The sequence below is a fragment of the Neopsephotus bourkii genome, unplaced genomic scaffold (assembly GCF_033783945.1).
Source record: "Neopsephotus bourkii isolate Nb327-2 ecotype Australia unplaced genomic scaffold, CSIRO-AGI_Nbou_v1 NB_481, whole genome shotgun sequence".
NCBI lineage: Eukaryota > Metazoa > Chordata > Aves > Psittaciformes > Psittacidae > Neopsephotus > Neopsephotus bourkii.
The window spans coordinates 43,465-65,480 of NW_026900982.1; the positions used below are offsets into that span (position 1 = coordinate 43,465).

At 53.2% G+C, this 22,016-nt stretch overlaps 1 protein-coding gene across 3 annotated transcripts; it reads right to left on the bottom strand.

The window, feature by feature from the left end:
• Window positions 1-1,984: 1,984 nt before the first annotated feature.
• ZNF395 (zinc finger protein 395) lies at window positions 1,985-14,998 on the bottom strand. 3 transcript variants are annotated; one of them, XM_061350132.1, is made up of 11 exons: window positions 14,976-14,998; window positions 14,139-14,232; window positions 8,766-9,024; window positions 6,640-6,866; window positions 6,152-6,264; window positions 5,194-5,429; window positions 4,974-5,074; window positions 3,666-3,930; window positions 2,797-2,889; window positions 2,478-2,581; window positions 1,985-2,288 (listed from the first exon to the last, which is right to left on the bottom strand). In XM_061350132.1, the coding sequence occupies exons 3-11, from the start codon at window positions 9,012-9,014 to the stop codon at window positions 2,177-2,179; spliced, it is 1,500 nt and encodes a 499-aa protein (XP_061206116.1). In that variant the 5' UTR covers window positions 9,015-9,024; window positions 14,139-14,232; window positions 14,976-14,998; the 3' UTR covers window positions 1,985-2,176. The 3 variants fall into 3 exon arrangements, with proteins under 3 accessions (XP_061206116.1, XP_061206119.1, XP_061206118.1); XM_061350135.1 differs by lacking the exon at window positions 14,976-14,998 and having other exon boundaries at window positions 14,185-14,204; XM_061350134.1 differs by lacking the exons at window positions 14,139-14,232; window positions 14,976-14,998 and adding an exon at window positions 13,422-13,575.
• Between the last annotated feature and the right edge of the window lie 7,018 nt (window positions 14,999-22,016).

Sequence of the window (22,016 nt, forward strand, 5' to 3'; positions counted from 1 at the left end):
CCAGTTTCTCCATTAAAAATAAAAACCCAACAGGAAAGCGCTGTGAGCACTAGGGACAACCCTGCTCACCTCTGTCCATACTGCAGCAGCCCTTGGAAAAGCAGCTGTACCTGCATCCCTGATAAAATGGCACCACGCTCCAACACTCCGATGCCAGGTCAGCACCGCTGCTGGGCAGGAAGTGCTGTGTGCAGTGGGAGGAGGCGGTGCTGCACCCCGATGGCTTGGTTTGACAATTCCCAGAGTGATTGAGCTGGGACCAGTGGGACCTTAGCCATGCTTGGCCAATGTACCGAGAGACCCGGCTCTGCCCCATCTCATTTGGGGCGGAAAGGGCATAAAGAACAAGGAACAGAATCTCTGGCCCTGCCTGGTTTCTCTGTGTTGTGGAGGCAAAGGTGGGTTGAGGAATGCACAGATCCCAAAGCACCAGCTTGCTTCTTGAGAGCCACTGGCATCACCAAAACCATGCATGATGACATCCCAGTGCCGTTCCTGAGAGGCTCGGCACCTGTGCCGACGGAAGTGGGAATTGCTTTTTCTGACATTTCACTCCTAACACTGCAGTCCAGCAAGGATGGGAGCCTGAACAAGCAGAGCCAAAACCACTTCTCTTCCTGGGATTTGAGCCAGTGTGTCCAGACACACCCAGGGATGGAACCCCGCAGGGTCACTCCCTGCCTGGGGAGTTTCCCTCTGGCTTTCCAGTGGCCATATTTTGCATTGGCCAGCTGGATACCAGAGAGATCAGGCTGCAGGATGGGAAACTGTTTACATGCACAGAAGTAGAAACGAACAACAAAAAATACCCAAACACATCGACAAGCACCAGGAATAAATGGATCTCAACCCACTTCGCCTGCCCATCTGATCCCTTCAGCAGCAGGGCTCATGGTGATCTGGGAACAATACCGGACTCTCCCAGCCACCTGATTTCACTTCTATAAGGAAAGTTGGGTTGTGGCACTGGCCTTAAAACCAACCCAGGCTGAAGCTGAGTGCAGGGACCACTCTCGCCTCGATGGCTGCAGGTTAGAGACTGTGATTATCAAAAACGCAGCAAAAAAGTAATACAAATCCAAACAGCTGCCGGTTCCAGTGAGGGAAGAAAACCAGTGACCGGGAATCTGGCTCCAGGGCCACAGGCATCCCAGTCTGACACCAAGCATGATGCCCTGCCAGTGCTGCTGGTGGAGCAGAGACAGCAGCAACATTGACAAGAAAGCACCAGCAATTTCGATCGGGTAAATACCGATTTTAAAGGATGGAAGTCAGAAAACTGACTCCCCCCAGGCTCGATGGGATTTAAAAGCCAATATTGAAGTGTTTGGCCTTCCCAGTCCTCCCAGCTGCATTTACTGGTGGAATCATTAATTTACAAAAGAGTAAAACTGCTCAACCTTGTTTTGAAACACGTGGCAAGCACCACAACCTGGATTTGTCACAGAGCTAAGCAGACTTACAAAGCCTAAAATGTAGGTTTTGCCTTAAAAAGTCTCAGAGTTTTCCTGATTAAAGTGTTTTGGGTGTTTCCCCCCTCCCAAGAGTCAGTGGAACTGACTGGAGGCATGTGTAGGCTCAAACCACAGGTGTGATGTGACCCAAGCAAAGACCACATGCAGGCAGGGAAAGAACCCTCCAACCCCTGTACCAAGAACAGCTCCCACCTGGCTTCCAGCAATCCAATGGCATTTTCTTTCTTAAAGCTAGAATCATTACAGACCCCTTCCCTTAAAGGGTACAAGGAATTTGCACTTTTATAGGTAGTAAAAGGACGCAGAGAGCTGCCTCGATGCCTCACCCCAGCCATGCTGTGGCAGTTTGGGAAATCTTAGGGCTGATCTGGGAAATGCAGGAAGGTCTTTGGTCCCCAAATCACCTACAATCTCCCGTGAACCCTGAGGAACCAGCTTCCTTCCCTCCCAGCCTCAGCTTTTACTGTACAAAGGGAGATATTCTCCAGGTTTAGAAAAAAAGAAAAAAGTTGGAAAACGTTCTTTTAAAAACAGAGCAAACCAGCAGATGTACAATATACACGAGGAGGAATTTACAGGCAGCTCTGGAGGCATCTTCTGGGGTTGCAAGAGATACCTCCAAGGTCCCTGGTTGCAGCAGTGAGGGACTTCAGTGCTCCTGGGTAGAAGCAGGGGAGGGACACGGCACCGCGGTGCTGCGCTCAGTCCAGGAAGCGCTGGCAGGCTTTTTTCCACCGGCAGGCTGTGCACCACTGGTCCCGGTGCTCGATGCCATAAACCTTACGGCACTTTTTGGCTTCACCGCGGACTTTCCTGCAAAAGGGGGGAAACAAGAAATAACATTTATCAACTTGTTGCAGATACTTTCATGTACTGAAGGGGTAAGGCTCTGGAACAGCAGCTGAGCATCATCGCTGCAGTACACCTCAGCAGAGCTGCAGGAGAGGACCCCTTTCCTGATGGGCTCCACCTCTGCTCCCCTCTGGCCAGAGGGACCCTCACCTGGTGCCGACAGACACCCTGGGCGGCGAGGCGACAATCAGGTGGGACTTGAGCATCGGCGTTGGTGGCTGGGGTTCACTGAAGCTGAGTGACCGGCTCCGCACCTGCGGGAAATCGGGTGTTAAAGGGCATGCAGAATGATGTAGTCCCCCTGCTGTGCAGCCCGAGTGCTGCAACAGGACAATGGGAGGTGTGTCCCTAGTCCCTGAATCTGGATGCTTTAAGTGGGGAGCGATAAAGCAGAGACAAGGTCCCCCTTCATCTCCTAGCCCAACCTTGCCCCCCAAAAGGATGAAGGGGAAACACATGCAGGACTCACCGGTGACAGGGATGGAAGGGTTGAGGTGGCGGTGGCCCAGCTGATGCTGGTGAAGATGTGAGGGGACACTGGAATTTGGATCGAGGGCAATGCCTGTGGGGGAAAAGAGGGATCAGCATTTGCCTCAAAGCCTCCCCCTTCCTGTGTGTGGCCCACAGGCATTCATCTCCCAGCAAAGACCAGCCTAGAGCACCCACAAACTGCAAGCCCTGGGGCGGGATGGAAATCCCCATCGCAAGCCCTCCTCCGGTGCTAGATCCTGCTAACACAGGGGACATCACATCCTTTCCCTGGGACAGGAATGGATACGCCAGCAGCTTATGGATCTATATACCTTGTCCCTGTACTAACTGTCAGCTCCAGAAGAGCGTTCTGCTCTCAAGAAGCCCCTGCAATGAGGACCACTGGCCCATGGTTCTCACAAGGCCACCACTCCAGATGCCCAGATTTTCTATGCCTCCAAGCTTGTGCCCTCTGCAACAAGTGTGCAGCAGAGACGTTCAGGATCCGGCACGGCTGCATTCCAGCCCCGGTTATCTGCCGGCAGAAGGGCGTGTTGCATACCAGCACGGGGTAACTGCAGGGGAGCAGAGGCCAGCAGCTTCACCCTGGCCTGGGAGCTGTGGCAGGAGCACATAAACCACTCAACCAGGTGTTAATGAAGCTGGCTGCTCAAGGGCTGAAGAGCAGGCAGGCTCCAGATGCTGTTACACGGGCACCAAAGTCCCTTCAACGTGGAAGTGGCAATGTGGGAGTGGCAATGAAACACCCCTGCTGCAGCGGGGACTTGCAGCAAAACCAGGATCATGACCTGCCCTTTGCCAAGATTTCAGGACACGACCCATCCCCAGGAGATGCCACCAGCTCACCTGGTAGGCGTGATCCGCCTGGATGTGCCAGAAGGAGCTGGGGGCAGACTGGCTTAGGGCACTGCTGGCCAGGGCGGGCTCCAGCACTGGCTGCTCCACCAGCAGCGCCTCTGGCTTCGCCAGGGCTTGCTGGATGATGATGGGGGCAGATGTGGATATGGGGCTGGTGGTGGCAGCCACCTCTGGTGCTGGCTCTTCCTTCACCTGCACTTCAGTGTAGTAGAAATCCTCCTCTTGCTTCCGCTGGTCAGAGTCTGCACTGTCCCTGCCAGGAGGAAAGGGGAGCATCAGTGAAAAGGCAGCCCGGTTTCCATCCAGGTGAGTGGCGCCTGACTTCCTGGAGGGAGAGTGATCTTGCCTTCCCAGCCAGAGCAGCTCCACCCTCACACTCCAGAATAACAGATCAGCTGTGATCAGCAACACCCAGTGCCTCTGCAGCAGCACCTCACACTTCCAAGGAACATCAATACCTTTTTCTGGGCCTTAAAAAATACTGGCATATTGACCAGGCACCACAGAAAATCCCCTGCTCATTTCTAATCGAGCTCACTTAGCACAGCTGCAGATGAAACCCTGCAGCTGACCCAGCAGGAAACAGCCCTGAAGTCCTTTTGATTATTTTCCCAGCATGTTTATCCAGCCGGCACTGGATGGCAGTCCAGCGCTGCCCAATTGCACTGCAGCCCTTCTATCCTGGCCTTTCCCAGAGTGCTCATGTTTGCAAGGCAAGAGAGAAAAAAAACCACACTGGAGAATATGGACAAAGGCATGAGAAAACTGAGGTTGCGATGCAAAGTGTCACAGGCCCACAGTAGGGGAGCACAGCAAAGTGATCCCCCCACCCTTGCCACCTTGTATTTTGGGGGAATTCAGAGATCGGGACAAAGCAAAGCAAAATGTCAAAGAGGCAGTCCCGACCACGCTGGCACATGGGTGCCTATGCCAGACACAATGGCCACAGGAGGCACAGCTTTCTGGCTGGCATCCCTTGCAAAACCCAGTGGTGCTGGTGCCTGTCTGCATCTGCCCAGGGTTCACAAGTGACCTGAACTCTCCCAGTAAAAAAATGCACATCCAAGCTGGGCAGTCCCAAAGCTCAAATGGGGCTCCCATACCTTCCCGAGAGCTCTGGGCTACCTAAAGGCGGGGACACATACAACAGTGGTTCTTGTAACACGAATGAGAACTGCCAAACTCAGTGCACAAAGGCCACTATCTCTGACACTGGGGATATTTGCTGCAAGAATTACAAATTACACAGCTGCAGGACCTGTGGTCAGAGGGGGATTAAGAAGATCTTCACCTTACCCGAGATGCTGGGTCTTGACGTGCCGCTTGATGCCGACGATGGAGCGCAGCACCTTGCCGCAGCTTGGCCAGAGGCACTTGTACATCACCTTCACCGAGTTCTGGTGGAGAGATAGCCTATGTCACTCTCTGCCCAGCAGCAGCATCCTCTCTATACAGGATGCCAACTCAGCTAGAGCCGCCCCACTGGTGCTGGCACCCCCTGCCACAGCAGCAGTACCTTTCTCTTGCGTGGAGCGGGTTCATCAAGGAGAAAGGGGTCAGAGTCGGTCTCAAAGCCATCATCCACCTGGGGAGAGTTCAGGCCCTCACTGGAGTACTTGGGGCTGCCAGCGGGGTGGGGAGGTGAAGGGGTAGAGATGTCGCTGCCCCCACTCCAGTGCCCGCTGGTGGTGCTGCTGCCGCTGTCCGAGACATCACCGCTCTCCTTCCATGGATCACACACTGCCCGTGAGGCTGCAGGGAGGGGACACATGCGCCACCATCAGCTCAAGGCCAATCAACGGCCCCCCAGGGCAGAGACCAGCCCTGAGCCTGGATCACTCACAACAGCAGTTCGCCTAAAACGATTTACTTTGTTAAAAGCTGGCAAGGTGAAGCCTTTGCACTTTTGCTCAGTGCCAGCTCCCAATTATTAGTCGTTTATCCCTTGCTTCCCCTCCCCATGCTCCTTGGCATCAGTGCAATTCCGCGGGCACAGCCAGCACACAGCAAGCAGCCAGCACCAGGGCACGCACATTTCCCACGGCTCCAAGAGGCTATTTTTATCCTGCCGGCTGCATTTGACCCCTGGGGAATGAAACTGTGGCTAAAAAAAGGAGTGCCTGAGTGGTGCTCCCCGGCATGGGACTCCTGCGTGGGGCTCCCAGGTCCCCTGGGACGGCTGTGGAGAGCAGGGTTACCCCACACCATGCTGCCAGAGGAATCACAGCTCACTCGGCCCCAACTGGTGCTGACACCTGTGGGCTCTGCCATGACCCTTGTGCTGCTCCCCAGCCACCTCCAGCCCAGCATCATCACAGTGCTGGCAACTCTTCAACAACAGGAATAAAGAATGAATGCAGCCAGCAAGAAGCCCAGCACTGAGATCCAAATGGCTCAGCATGTTTCTCCACATATCCTTTTCTTTCAGATGTTTTTTCTTTTATATATATGTGTATTTTTAAAAGCATACTCACGGGGGATGCTGCTCTCACCAGCAGGAGGGCTCTGCACCACAGGGCTGCAGGAGAGGCTTGTCAGCACCATGGCTGCCACCATCTCATCCATTTCCACAGCAGCATCAGCTTTCCTGCGCCAAAAGGGGAGAGATGTGACATGTGCCAAGGAAAATGCAGAGAAACAGCCCAGGTATGACCCACTGGGCACCCAAAGGGCACCAATCTGCAGCAGCAGCACAAGTTCACTCCTACCGCCTCCCTCCATAGACTGACTCATTTTGAAGTCACTGGGAAGGATGTTTTCTTCCCATTTGGAGGAAAAAAAAAATTAAAATCCCCTTAATCCTAAATTTAACCATGCTCTGGATAATCCCATGCTGGGAAGGCAGATATATCCTCAGCATCACCACTCGCTCTGTTGGCATAAAACCAAGCGTGAGCACTGCCGGAGCTGCCCAGAGCCCCTCTCCCACCTGAGTGAAATCCCACCAGCCAAAGGCACGAACCTCTTGGGCACATCGATGCTGCTGGACACAGATCTCTGCAGTGCATCAGCAGGGGTGGGACCACCAGCTGCAGGCAGGGTAGGGGGCTGGAGCATGGCTGACCGCACGTCCTGTACCCTCCAGCACGCCTGCAAGCCCTGCTCTGGCAGCACCTTCATCTTGTCACTCAGTGGGTTGTGCTGCTCCACAAGGCCAGCGCACTCCTGCCCACTGTAGGTGATGAGGACCTGAAAATGACATGAGAGGCGGTCTGTTGGTGCCACCTGGTGCCCTGCTGCTGCTGGGGGATGTCCTGCCACAGCACAAGCAAGCCTTTGCCTGCTGCAGAATTCCCCCTCTTCCTCCTTCTCCAGCAGAAGGGGCCATGGAGAGCTTCAGGATAAAGCCAGAGCCTGTCATGAAGAACTTGGACTTCAGACTGCTCTCACAGGAAACCAGAGGCCTGACCAGGGTTCATCGCAACCCCACCACCAAGAGAGGTGCTCTTCCCAGACACAGTCTCCCTGACTGGCCATCCCAAGTTGAGGGATTTCCTGAGCCAGTATCAACCACCTCTGACTGTTGTGACTCTGGGTGGACTTTCCTCCAATTAATTTGTCTGCTCTGGCTTTGTTCTCACGCCATCCTACTGCAAGGAGTCCCACAATTATTACACACCCTAGCAACGTATGCAGATTAACAGGCATAGGGGGAGCAGGGGAACAGAGGTTTCCTGGCAGAAGTGATCCTGAATGTATGCCTTGTCTCCTCCAGTCTCAACTCCTCATGCAGGGGAAGGACATGTGCAAAGTTCACCTCATGCCCTTCTTCAGAGTCCCAAACTCTTCCTGTTGGGCAGTTTTCCACCACTACCACCCATGAACCTATTTCTGTTAGTGGAAATGTAGCTGGTTGAAAGACACTACACGTGTCTCTGGCTATTTATAGGAATATCTCTTTATGGAAGTGCCATGGGTGTTGTACCAAGCAGCCAACATAGGATGGACACATACCCCTATACCCTGACTGGGGAGGAGCATGTGAAACTACCTCAGGTGGGACCTCCAGGAGAAGCACCATGGTGGAAAAAGCTGCCTGCAGTGAGACCAAGGTTACGGTGATCAGTGCAAGAATCAAGACACAGAAGACCTTGACCTTGCTTTCTGAAAACGAGCAAGACTTCTGCATGAACCACACACAGCACAAGCAGCCCACATCCCTTTCAGCTTTACAACCACCGGCACAGGTACCCCATTACTATTTTTATGCCATTCACAGCAGCAAAGCAAGCAAACAAAATCCTCCACAGTGGAGCACATAGGAGAGAACAACTCTCACTGTCCTGTGGTTAATGAGCATGGGGCAGGAAGAGCCAGGAAATCAAACAGGGACTTTATTTACGATCCACTTCATGAGCTCTGTCCAGAAAATGTTTTACAGTTTTGCAGGTAGCAGCCGAGAAACAGGTTCTATGTCAGCAGCTCACAGCTCTCCTTGAAAACTGTTGCTTGGCCAGCAATTAGCAGGAACTGCTCTGGTGGGCTCAAAAATGAGTGCTGCTTCCTGTTCTAGGCAGCATCCTGGCCAAGGCACGGCCCTCAGGAGCCCATGGCACAACCAGTGTTGGGATCTAGCAGGACTACATGTTCTTTCTGGGTAAGCCATTGCGCCTCAGTCTTACCTAAGCTTCTTCACCACATGTCCCATACCATCAGCCCTCAACCCCGAGGCAGAAGGGGGCTCCTTGCCGCTTCCCTTCAGATGTAAACATGAGTTATGGGGAGACAGGACATGTTCATAGAAGATAAATCCCCTGGGAGTCACTGAATGTATAGAAACCACCTCCCTTTGCCTCAGTCATTTGGAGAATGCTGGAGGGAAGCATCAGGTCTTCTCACCCTCTTCTCTGGAGACCCACTTTTGCCTAGGATTGGAAACATCTCCTGGAAGAGATGGGTTTGGACCATACCAGCTCAAGCAGAAATCCACCAGGCATGCCTAGGGGCATGGGCACTAACACCAACACCTATTAATGACTCAGTATTGGCAGATCCCCAATGCACTCTGCATCCGGAGAGCCCCAGGAATTCTCTCACCCACCAGAGCACATCCCACCAGGCAAGGACACCGAGAGCCTCTGTACATACCTGCTGTCCGGCACAGAGCTGCTGGCAGCTGGGGCTGGGAAGCCTGGGCGTCTGGCTGCTCTCCTCCGCTAACAGTGTACAGGATCCATCCTCTTGAGGTACCGCATAGGTGGATGCCCGGCCAAGGTCAGTCTGCAAGCCAGGGATCTGTGTGGCCACCAGCACCCCATCGGCCAAGGCACCAGGGGTGGAGACACGGGTGCCTAGCAGGGAGCGCTTCCCCAGACGCCTGGAGAGCACACTCGCCATGTCGGACACCCTGCTGAAGAGAAAGACATAGGGATGTTACCTATAGTGCAGGACCATGAAACTCAACCAGTATCTTCCACCATTACCACCACCATCCCAGGAGTCGAGAAAGCAGCTCTCTGCTGCTCCAGAATTTCCACGTGCCATGACCCCTTGGGGACACAGAGACAGCAGCATGCCTGAACATCCCACCCCACACCCTCAGCTCTTGTCTTTATGGTCATTCCTAAATACCTCTGGAGAACAAGAAAAAAGGGATGAACCAGCTCCGAGGAAACCCCATGGACAGAGTCAAGACAGCCTCTTGAGCCAACACTGGCACACGCTCCAGAGGCCACTGCAGCTATTCCCTTCCATCACACTAAAACCCACTGTCGGTGCTCTTCAACCCTGACCTCTAGACTTGGGCCTGTGCCCAGTGCAGTCCTGCATCTCCCCTACCCCATCAGGGGACAAAAGCCCTCTGACAGCAAAAGGCAGTGCTCTTTCACAGCTGGCATCCCCACTTCCCCCTTTTCTGGAGCTCTTGTGCTTTTGCAAAAGGTTTCTCCACACTTGCAGCTCATGCCCAGCCCTCCCAGGGTCAATCTAGCAACAGAACAGGAGCATCCTCCTGCCCTGCTTTGTTAGAAAAGGAACAATTTGGAGCACTTTCATCCTAAACTGTTTCTCTGTTAAGTCTGTAAACTATTTTTCCGCCCATTTTTCCCCCGACATAGATTTTCCTCCTCTTAGTGTATCTCTGCAGCAACCCTATACAGAATCTGCCTTATTTCTTTGTGTCTGTAGATTTTACTGTTTTAGAAGAAAAAAGGGTTTACAGGTTTCCCTAAAAGCGAGGGACACCCAGACCTGGGGACAGATGTTTCATCCCGCCCTGACAAATCCAATGGCCCCAGCAGCACACACTGTCCTCTGTCCCATCTTCCTCCCAATGCCTCCTCCATTGAGACACCAAGAAGCACAGGAAGTGAGGATGCACAGAGCAGTGAGGATGCACAGAGCAGCAAGGCCAAAGGGGATGGTGCCTGGGGACTGGGAGGAGGGAGAAGAGGTAAGAGGCTTGGTGCAGCCCTGCATCTTGAGGTGAACCATAAAAGCCACATGCTTTTGTACAACAAACCCACCACTTCTGTCACCCTCCCTGGGCTTGTGAATGAGCATCACCTAACCGGCCAGGGGCTGAGGGTGTCTGTTGGGTGTCTGTTTGGAGAGTAACCTAGGACACTGGGAGTCCAAGTCTGAGGAGCTGCTACTTGTGCAAGAGGGAGGATTAACCCTTAGCTGCCAGGCACTTGTGCCCAGACCCTCTCCTCCTTGCACAGGGTCACTGTCAGGAAGCAACAGCATTTTAATGGCAGATGCCACATTATTTTGTGTTTCCACAGTGGGGTTTTCTGGTTTATGCAGCACTGTCTTGCATGCTAATTCAGATGAGAAAAGTTTCCTGACAAGGGATGGAGAACTCACTGCTCCTCTTCGTCTCCAGCCATCCCAGGAAGGGTTACTTACTCCAAACCATGTCCCACTTCAAAGGACACCCAGGATTTTACAAGCAGTGGTATGAATAACTGTATGTTATTTAACTCAGCTCTCTTTGTCCTCCCCCAAAATCCCACTGTCCCCAAGTTGAAAATTAACAGCTATTTAGGAGCCAAAAGAACAGAACAGGGAAAGAGGGATAGGGTATGAAAAGGATGGAGGTGTGCCGTGGAGAGCACCTCGTGCCATGGCTGCCAGCCCACCACGCAGAGGGACTTCACTGCTGCCATATTCCCACCAGAACAGGATCTGAGGCTGCAGCAGCCAGACAAGCAGGGCTGATCCCTGGGCTTCCCTCTCATCTTGCCCTGCCCGAGAATACGCCAGATTTTGCAGCACATGGGCATCACTGGGGGATGCTCCTGGGAGCACTCTGTCTGATAAGGTCATTTTTTTTTCCCATGGTACATGTCTTGTGATGAACATGGGTGACCTGGCCGAACAGCTCTGCTCTCAGATCTACATGCCCATACAAGACTTTCCAATCCAAAAGGAGACCAAAAGGGCTGACAAGGTGACCTGACAGTTTGTCTCAAATCCCAGAGTGAAGCTGCGGTAAAGCCCCCCCCCATGGTCATTAACCACCAGCACACATTTTCTCCCACATCACCTTAAACCCTTGCTCTCAGATATCCTAGGCACTGGGAACTGCCCCTCTGAGGGCTCAGTGTGTCAGTGTCGATGCCACCGCTGCATGGAAGACAGCACTGAATTTCTGCTGCCTCCCCAGTGGTCAGTGCGCGCCAGTTTGAATGCAGCACTTGGCCAATGGCCAGATATGGGGAGGGCAACGCCAAAGGTGGGAAGCTGCTTCTCATTTCCTTCGTGGTTTTATTTTGCCTTCCCTTTCCTTCCTCCCCCAGTCCAAGGGGGAGAGTGGGAAGGAGGAGAGAGGCGCGCTTGCAACGAGGGGGGAAGAAAACCCTCCCAAAAGCCATCCAAGAGCCACATCTGCTTCCAGCAGACCTTTGAATGCCGGACCCCATTTTGACACGCAGCCCATGGGTGAGAGTGACACACTAATGCAAAAAATCCTTCTCCCTCCCTACCCATGCCCCAAAACACAAAGCAAGAAGAGCAAGAACTGGGAGGGCATCAGTGGTGCAGGCGGAGACGGGAGGCCACGCTGCTGTGGCCGCCGCAAGCCCTCCCAGCTGTTAGCAATCACGCGCCACAGGGGTCAGAGCCGGCACAGATCCCAGATTATTTCTTGCTTCAATGCCGGGAGTATATTTTGGACGGCATTTTTCCAGCTCTTGCCGGGGGAAAACGTCAGCCCTTGTGCCTACTGGTGTTGCTGCCACCAGCACCGAAAAAGCCTCGGTGGAGGTTTTGGGGAAGCGGGTGCCTCGTTTGGCAAATGAGGAATGTTTCATTTAGCAAGCAGGAAGGTCAGTGGGCCATGACAAAGTGGGGAGGGTGCCCTGGCGTTCAACCCCACTAGCTGTTTGCCCAGAGTTTGCTGGGAGAAATGCAACTCGTGCACCCACGGTGCTGCACAAACCAGGACCACCAGCACAGATCCCCCTCTCCAAAGAATGTGCAGTTACAGCACACCCCATTTTTCTTTTAGGAATAAGTGCTACTAGGTTCCCTCAAATACAGCCTAACTTCTGCCAATCATCAACCTGTACCACAAAGTCCACCCTGTAAGAGATCCCAAAAGCTGCAATAACAAATAATAAACCCCAGGTTTAGAGCGAGGTGTCCCTGCCCATGGCAGGGGGGTTGGAACTTGATGATCTTAAGGTCCTTTCCAACCCTAACTATTCTATGATTCTATTGATTGATTCTCTTGCAGCCTGTGGTTTCCAAAAAGCCACTTCTCATCCCAAAACGTCCCAAAGCCCTTTACAAACCACACTCCAGCCCCACGCCTGTTGGCACTTGTGACAAGATATCCACATGGAGCAGTCTCTAAAGCTTGGGCCTTTATTAAAAATAATAAGTAAGAAGATCTACTGACCCCGAGACAGAGCCAAACCCACCCGAGACCTAACCCTCACAGACACTAATACAAAACAGGCGCTTTCCCAGTTTCCTCCTAAACCCGCCTCAGTGCTCACGGCTTGGGTTACGCCCGCGGACGTGTCACCGCGGGCTGCACCGTATCCCCGCCGGCAGCACCAGGAAGGGCTGCCCGACCCTAACCCACGTCGGGGGATTCCAGAGGAAAACGCTTTCGGAGAACGCCCTCCTGCCTAAAAATGGTTTTTATGGTGCAAGCAGGAACGCCGGTGCAGGCAGAGCGACTTCCCCAGGCACTGGCGGGACGGTGTGTGCCGGCAGCGAGGGCAGCCAGGAAGGAAAGGGCGGGAGTTTGCAGCTTTCTGGGAGCTGTGCCGGCACTCTGTGACTTGAAACCATCGCATGGGGACCGAGACGAGCGCGCAGGAGAAGACAGGGCATGTATGGCATGTGTGCGTGCCTGCGTGGACAGGGCCCGCGGCCGTGCGGGCTGGCAGGGCACGTGGGGAAGATGGCAAGGCCAGAGGCAGGGGAGGAGGAGGCGTGTGCCCGGGCCTGCCGCGGAGGGCGGCACCGGGCAGGGCACGTGTGCGCGGGGCGGGCTGCGGCGGGCGGGGGGCACACACGGGGAAGAGCTGGGGGGGGGGGGGCACACCGGGCAAGCCGGGGGGCGGGGCATACACCGGGCCGGTGAAGGGGGAGGGGTGCAAACACCGGGAAGGGTGAGCACGCACCGGGCCGGCCCCCGGACAGTGGGAGGCATGCACGGGACAAGGCTCGGCGGGGTGGTCGCACCGGCGGCCAGCAGAGACCCGACGCGGAGAGGGGGTGGCAGAGCCGGCTGCCACAGCCAGAAGGGGAGCTGGGGGAGTGGGCCCGGCGCGGCTCGGCGCTTACCTCCGGCGCGGCTCCCGCCCTCCTCCCCCGCCGCAGCTTGTTTTGAAATCCGTGTCCCCGCCGCAGCCGGCTCACGTATGCGGCGGCCCCGGCCTGGAGCCCCGCCGGGCGGGGCGGGGAGGAGCCGGGGCCGGGGGAGGCGCGGCCGGGCTCGGCCAGGCGGGAACAGCCGCTCCCGCGCGCGGGGTTTTATTATTATTATTTGGCCTTTTTTCGCCTTTTTTTTTTCCCCCGGCAATACCGGCCGGGGTACAAGGATGGGGAGGGAAGGAGGGTGTCCGGCCGTGAAGAGGATACCCAGCACCGCCAGCCCGCTACTCACAGCGTCCGGGTAGCCGAGCCCCGCTCCGCGCCTCGCCGCCGGCCGGGTTAAAGCTCCCGGGGCCGGGCTGTTGTAAACAACCTCCCCACATGCTCAGCCCCTTCCTGCGCATTGGCTCCGCGGCTCCCTTTAAATGCACGCCCCCGCCACCCAGCCCCAGCCCGGCCCGGGGGATGCCGGCGCTACCCGCCCGCTGCAGGGGGAGGGCGGGCGACCGACGGTGGGTGCATCCCCTGTCCCCTCCCGGCTTCTCTCCGGGCCGGCTCTCGGCGGGTAGGTGGAGGCCCCACTGCCTGCCGGGTTCCGCCGTTTACAGCAGCTCTGCGGCCGGGGCCTCGCGGTTTGCATTTAACGGGACCTACCGCTAATGTCTCTTAATTAGGAAGGAACATTACCATGACCCCGACTCCAGTCCCCGGCACTGCGTGACCGCAGACAAACCTCGAAGGTTTTTCTTCTGTCGGGACAGCTTCACCGATCTCACCAAGTCTGTTTAGCAGTAAGGGAGAATTAATACCGTCAGTGCTTCTTTTGAGGTTTGTTTTGGGTGCTGAATGCTCCTCCGCCCCTCTAAAACCTCGACTTCTGCATTCCCCATAACAAAAATTCTCACTTTTGCTGCTTGTTCATTTATATCACATTATTAATGGACAAAGGCAGCAGCTAACACACTTTTGGGCTTTACTTGGGAGCCCCCCCCCGCCAAATACCAATTTGTACCTCCTGGGATAAAAAGCACTTCCCTATGTCGAAGGGCTGCTCACAACCAGCCTGTTCACCTTTAAAACCTCGGTACAGGCAAGGCGATTTGTTTTAGTGCGTGTCAGCCAGCAGAGACAAATGCTGGGCCTATTGCCAGCTTCAGAAAGAAGTGTATTTTTACCACCAACTAATATTCAGGACGCAGCTGGGTTTTTACTACGGTTGTCCAAGGTAAATTGTTGGGACAGGATGGGGTTATCATCCACTCGTTTCAGAACTGAAATCTGTCTTGTCTGTGTAAGGTCTCTAGTATCTCCAGCATTATTTTGTCCAGGATAAATAAGGCACCTTCTCCAAAGCAGCCAAACAGGAGCCAAGATCATCTATTTCCAGCAATGCTCTTAGAAATTTCCTCCCAAGCTCCTCAGACTTGGATTTCTAAGCTACTTCAATACCTGTTAAAATGAAATGTGAGGTATTACCTATGCAGATGAGGGCAGATGCCTACAAAATCCCTTGTCCTAATGCACCTTAGGAGGCAGCTTGCTCCAGAGAGGTGTTGCTGCAACATGCGAGTGGAGGCGTTTCAAAGCAGCCAGGAGGGTACTGCACACCCTTCCAGCCACAGCACAGGCCTCACTGGGCAGCTCTGCCCCATGCGCAGGCCTGGGGGCCAAGAGGTGCAGCTGAGGGAGAGGAACAGGGCTGGCGACGAGCAGGACCCCTGTGACCAGTGTGCACTGGCTGCTCTGAGGAAAGGAGCCAGCGGGTGGTGTTGGGGCATCTCAGCCCTGCTCCTCAGAGGGTGGTGATACTAGCCAGCCACCTTCTGCTGGCCTCACAAGCAGCCACAGCTGCCCCTCATCTCCCCCCAGGGCAGCCCCCTCACTGCATGGCCACCCCTCCTGCCATAGTGCCCCTTACACCCCATTGCCATTGTGCCTCACCCCTACCCTTCATCTCCTGTCATGGCCACAACCCCTCATCTCCCCTTGTGATCTCCACTCACAGCCACCGCTCATCTCACAGAATCAACACAGGTTGGCAAAGACCTTTAAAATCATCGAGTCCAAACTTACCCTAGAACTGCCAAGTCTACCACTAAACCATGTCAGTAAGGGCAATACCCCATATGATCTCTACTCACCGTCACCCCTCGTATTACCCCATAGTGGCACGCACTTCACAGCTGCCACCTCAACCCTTCATGGCTACCCCTCATCTCCCATCACCTCCCGTCACGGTCTTCACTCACGACTGCCCCTACCCCTCACCTCCCCTTAAGGTGTCCCCTTCCGGCCATCTCTCATTTCCCTTTAACATCTTCCCTCATTGCCACCCCTCATGGCTGCCCCTCCCCTCACGACTACCCCTTAACCACTCAGGGCCACCCCTCCTCTCAAGACTGCCCCTAACACACCATGGCAACCCCTCCTCTCCCCTCACGCCCCATAGCAGCCCCTCCTTTCCCCTCACACCCCACTGCCGCCCCTCCTCTCCCCTCGCACCCCACTGCCGCCCCTCCTCTCCCCTCACACCCCATGGCCCCCGTCCTTCTCCCCTCACCCCCCATGGTCCCCGTCCCTCTCCCCCACCCTCCAACAGCCGTCCCTGACGCGCCCCCGGCGCTGGCGGGAACGGCGCGTGCCCTTCCCGCCCCCCCGCCCGCTCTGACTACGTGCAGTTCCCCACGAGGCGGCCGCGCGCGCCCCCCGGCCAGGGAACAGCCCGCCCGGCACGTTCGCGCCCCCGTTCGCGGAGGGGGGATGTGGGGCCAATCGGCGGGCGGCAGGCGAGCCGGAAGGGACCAATGAGGGGAGGAGGTGCCGCTCTGCGGCCAATACGCGACGGGTCGCGGGGAAAGGCCCCGCCCCCTCGGCGCCCCTTAGCGGCGCTGCGGCCGGGTGCGGCGCCAGCTCGGAGAGGACGCGGCGGTTGGGCATGGCCTCCTGCCTCCCCCGGCCCGCGGGGTGGTGCCCGGAGCTGGCAGCCGACGGGGCTGCGGCTCGGCGCCGGGGTCTCTTCCTCCTTCCCTCCGCCGGTCACCCAGGCCAGCGCCTCAGCTGTGGGGCGGGGAGTGTGGCGGAGGCCCCGCTTGGGCCTGGGCGAGCATCCGAGTCGGGGAGTGTCTCCCGTGAGGGGTACCTCGGGCGGCCCGCTCGGGCCGGCGGCCGTGAGGGGCCGTGGGGGCCTGGCGCTGCCCTGGCCCGATGGAGAGGGTGTGCTCCCCGATAGGGAATGGGGAGCTTTGCCTTTAGTCCGGCGTATCCACAGCTTAGGCGAGGTGTGGATGCTCCTCAGAGTGGTGCAGCCCGGCACTCCAGGGAGTAAAGTGGCTCAACTTCGAGTTGGCTTGTGGGCACCACAGTTCGTTTTATTTAATGAAAAGAGGAGAAAGTTCAGTTAAAGTTTAAGGTAAATGATCATGTGTTTTCTATGCAAGAGGCAATGAGCAGCAGCAGTGCAAGTGATCCTTGCCATGTCTCGCTGAATACTCGGGCCAGGCACATGGTATGGCTGCAACATCACGCATATACACTTCCTGCTTCCGCGGGCATTTATTCACCCCTCTGCTTTAACAAAAATTCTTTATGACCCACCAAAAATCCTCCATAAAATCATAGGAGTGAATAAATAATTGCAAAAATCAGCTATCCTAAATCTTGAAAAACTCACTGAAGGCCATTTAAAACCCACTTTAGGACATTATTTAATGTTGCTCTTTCCTAGCTCGTTCCCATTTCTCACTACACTGATTTATTGTCAAGAGTTTGAGGTTGATGTCAGATTACATTTTAGCTGAAAGTAAACTAACCAGGTTAAATGTGAGGAGAGTAAGTACTAATGGTGCCTGTATATAGCCCAGATTTAGAAACTAAGTATAGGTGTAGTATTGCATAGAGTGTTTAACAATAAGTTAAAGCAGTTTGTGCATGATCCACTGCTTAAATATCCCAGGTACTTCCTGGGCACCTAATTCCTTTGTGTACCAATAAAATTCAATGTGATCGATGCTAGTGTGTAAAGCTCATTGATACGTGGGTGAGCCTGACCCCCAGACGAGCAGATCTGTGGCTGGATTTGGAGTTGACGCCCTGTGTGTGGCATTTCTGTTCAGGCTGTGAGCAAGCGTGGCAGCACCAATGACGAGTGCGTGCACTGCAGGAACAGCCTTTGAAATCTCACATGGGGATCGTTTTGTGTAGGGTAGAAGGCTTTTCTGTGGTTAATAGTCCACTTTTAATCTGGAGAGCATCCTCCTATCATGTTTAATAGCACTAATGACCCTCTAATCCATTAATTTCTTTAAGTCCCTTTCTGAACCCATTTAATTCGCCTGGTCTCCTCCACATCCTGTCCCCACAGCTTCACCAGGGACCGATGTGTTACGTGAAAAGTTTCCTTGCTTTTCTTTGTCTAGGGCTTTCTTCAGTGTCTCGAGCTTTTGTCTTAGGTGTTTACTGCCTAATTAGTCCTTCCTCATCCCTGCAGTATTTGTAACTCAGGAGCTCTATGACCTTCTCTCTCTCTGCCCCACCAGTCACGTCCTTCACAGGCTTTTGCTCTTCCCTTACGCGGAAGCTTATTTCTCCCTCTGATTAACCATGACAGCCCTTCTCTGTAGCTTTAGCAGTCTTACCATTTACTTTCAGAGATGGGGTGGACGGATCAGAATCAGTCATTAAAATGTGGTATTTTAACCTCCAGCATAATGATGTTTACTATTTTGGTTTATATTACTTTTCTAACAGCTGCCAATGTTTAACTTGACTACTGCTGAGCTGATCTTCTCAGACAACTACCAATAATCACTCCCAAATGTCTTTATTTTGGAGAGGTAATAGCTGATTTAGAGCCTGTGGCTGTACACCTACGATTAGCATTATTTTTCCAAGATGTGTTTCTTACTGACACTAAATCACATCTCCCATTGTATCTCCCCATCACACCGTGCTGTGAGATCTTCCCCTGGTTTCAGGCATGGCCGTTTGGGATAATTTTGCCTGTAAACATTGTCACCTCCCTACTCACTCCCTGGTTAGATTTTGTAATGATGTGTTGAACAACAGATCACCCGGCTCAAGTCCATGAGGGATTCCATCTGTTATCCTCTTGCCTTGGGGAATGAACATAAAACTATTTATTCCTCCCCTTGGTTTCTCAGTTTTTTAAAGCCAGTTATCTACAGCAGAGGTTTGCTTTCCTATCCCATGAAACCGTGGTTGCTCAGAATCTGACAGGGTATCTTGGTGAATCCCCATGCACTCATAAGGGAAAATTCCCAGTTAATGTTTAGTGATGGGTTAGCCTGTTTTATGTAAGTAAAACTAAGATATGCTTACTCCTGGTGTTCTTTTTTCTCTTTTACTCTGTTTTATAGTGTTCCCAGTATTGCTATGTGTGCAATGTGAGCAACACACCCAATTTCTGAATTAATTTTGCAACATTTTGAAACAGAAGTGGGGGGAAACACAATAGAAAAAATGCCATATATAAAATAACCATGTCCACAGGATGACTATTACAGTTTTATTTTCACTTAATATTAAATGTTAGTTTGAGTCCCACAATGCTGAGCAGCTGAAGTTTGGCTTGGTTCTACCCACCTACTGCTGTGCCCAGCATTTTACTTTGGCCTCTGTCCCTTGACCTCAAGAGATTATTAATTTCTGAATACATGAGTTCAGGATAAACTGCTTAACTGACATTTTGAATCTATTAATATAATTCATTTTGTTTTGATAGGAGATGAATAAGAGCCAAGCCACTGATACCAAATTAACCAAATAAACTGGAGGGGGTTTACTAGATTTTCCTGCATGCTGAGACTGTTACAGAGGACCAGTATGCACTGTGATCTGGGCATCTGCAGGCTGGGAAGATCTGGGTCTGAGTCTTAAAAGTTGCCAATTTTTGCAGTCTTTGGGACATGATGCTGTTAAAATCTTCAGCTCGTGGGATCAAGTCATTTGAGGAAGAAAAGTGGGGAGGATAGGGGGAAAATAAGTAAATTCAAAGACAAAGATGATGAAGTTAAAGAAAAGTATGAACATTTCCTAAAAAGCATCCTCCAGGAATTTGGATGCTGTCCTGTGGGTTTCCTGAGAAGCTCATCATCCTGATGGTTGCAGTTGTGCTGACTTAGGCAAGTCAACTGACGCATCATTGCTCATCATCCTCCTTCCCAAACTGAGCATCCACAGCTGAGACCAGCAGACCTCCCAGACTCAAGGCACAGGCACTCACTAAAGTCGCATTTTGTCATTGCCATCCATTTGGAAATTGGACTTCTCCCCCCGTTTGTGGGGTGTTTCATCCCACAGAACCTCAGAGCTTGTCAGCACAGTCAGGTTGGCCATCAGAAGTGAGGAGCCTCTTCTGTGGGACATGGTGTCCACCTAAGATGAAGGCTACATCATCTAAAATTATCGATTTTAACCCTTCATTCTTGTGCAATGCCTGAACACTTGCTGTATTGGTGCACAGGTGGAGAATATTAGCCTAAAATCCTGCCCTTACCAAAAGCCAGCTGGAGTTGGGAGAGTTTCCTTTGTTTGTTCTTCCCAGTTTCAACTTCAATGGCAACAACGATACTGGTGAATCAGCAACACTAAGGCCTTGAGGACCACTGATGAAGTCTGACCACATCCCCACCACTGAACTCTCCTAGCCCTGGGAGAAGAGTCACTATACCAGCTGCCTCCTGGAAATCATCCCTAGTCTGTGCCATCTCCTCATCCATGCCTGGAAATTATTTGGAGGCAAGCATATTAACCCATGGCAAAGTTGTGCTGAGGGCTGAGGCATCCCTGAGGGGTTCAATTGATTCAAAGTTAATCACACTTCATTCGAAGTCTCAACAAGACTTTGATTACTTCACACACTGCGAGCTATTAATTACCTTCTTAAAGTAAGGCTTGCAAAACCACGGCTTGCAGGGTGGGAGAGTTTTGTAGTGGCCATGCAAAACGGTCCATCTCCCCCCTGGCTACTTCTGGTGAGCTGAGAGGTGCGAGAAGAAGCCATGCCCGAGCATCATCTCTTGCAAGAAGCCGACTGCTGGGATTCAGGGCACCTGCCTTGCTCATCTCTGTTTTGTCGACTATAATCTCTTCATTGCATAGGAAAAGTTGGAGTTAGGCTCTTGGGAGGAGATGAAGTTCTTGCATGCCTTGGTGAGCACACAGTTGGCTTGGAGTGTGCTCCTGTGCACTGCCTCTGGTTGGGAGCAGGTTGTGTGACCATCCCAGTGCTGATGCTCGCAACAAACTGGAGGTTGTGTGGCCATCCCAGTGCTGATGCTCTCAACAAACTGGAGGGGGAAAAACCTCCTGCATTTACAAGCAGCTACAAACCCTCACCTGATCCAGATCCACTGCGGTAAACATTGTATGGTCAGAGACTGGTCTGGGGAGAAGGGAAGTGTGTATCCACAGAGAATTGATGTGCTTTTTGGTTTTAAGTGAAACAATCCCATTTTATTTTCCTCTATATTTCCAGCAAGCTGGTTATTGCAATGTGCCTGTTCCAGTCGCTGACACAAAAGCTGGTGCTTTGATCCTAACACCCTTTCAATGCAATTTTGCCAGCTCTCCCATGCGGAAGCGTATGGGACGCTGAACAGGACATTGGGAGGTGCTTGGAAAGATTATCTGCAAAGCTGTATACAGAGAAGGGAAATGTGGTGTCGGGGGAAGCTTTCTGCAACAGCATTATCCACAGCATCTCACATGAGCAGGGCAACCCAGGAAACCTCCGTGGAGGTGGTGAGGCTTGTCACATCCGCATCCACAGCAGAAGCTCTGACCCACACATGTCCTGCAGCCCTCAGCTGCCGCTGTGTTGTTTCTGAGTTGCAAGGAGGATGATGATGTGCCGCTGTAATTCCTGGTTATGCAGTTCAGCCGGTTGCAATTTTGCTTCTATCCAGATGCCCTCCAGGCTCTTTTTCCACGTTATAAACCAAACAGCCTGCAACATCTCATGCAGAAGGCAGAAACTAGTGTCCTGGATGCTCGCTTGGTGCTGCACTCCTGCTTTTTGTTTGTCACAAATGCTTTTCATGCAGAGCAATCTCAGATGAAACAAACTGCAAGGAGTAAGCATGTTTTAAAAAGAAAGCGTGTGCTTTTTATTTGTGGGGGGGAGGGTATATTAGTTTCAAAATGAAAAAGGGTGTTTGGCTCCCTGTCCATATACAGTGTAATAAGGGGCTCCTGGCTGTTTATGCTTCGTGGCATGGCTGCAAAGGAGCACTCAGCAGCAGCCTGGACACCCTTTGGATTTCCAACTGCAATACAAAAAAGGAAACAGGAAAGAACAATGCAAACGTGTAACGAAGCCCGTGCTTGCGATGTGCTCTGAGCAGCACTGCCAGTGCTCCAGCCTGCTCCTCCTCCTCCCTGTGCTTTTCAGAGGCGGCTGTGGCAGGAGGAGAGGTGGGTTCTGGTGGAGGTTTGCAGAGCCCTTGGCTGGGTTGCAAGTCTCCCGATTGCCTCTGCTGCCTCTGTCTTGCTTCCAGATGTTGGCCCTCAGCCCCTGCTTGATGCAACAAGTTCTTAGGTGGGGAA

Coding starts and splice junctions, on each gene's coding strand:
- ZNF395 (XM_061350132.1), bottom strand. CDS start 9,014: ATGGCGAGTGTGCTCTCCAGGCGTCTGGGGAAGCGCTCCCTGCTAGGC. Junction 5,075..5,193: donor CCGCTCCACGCAAGAGAAAG/GTACTGCTGCTG, acceptor TCTCTCCACCAG/AACTCGGTGAAGGTGATGTA. Junction 2,289..2,477: donor AGGGTGTCTGTCGGCACCAG/GTGAGGGTCCCT, acceptor CCCCTTTTGCAG/GAAAGTCCGCGGTGAAGCCA.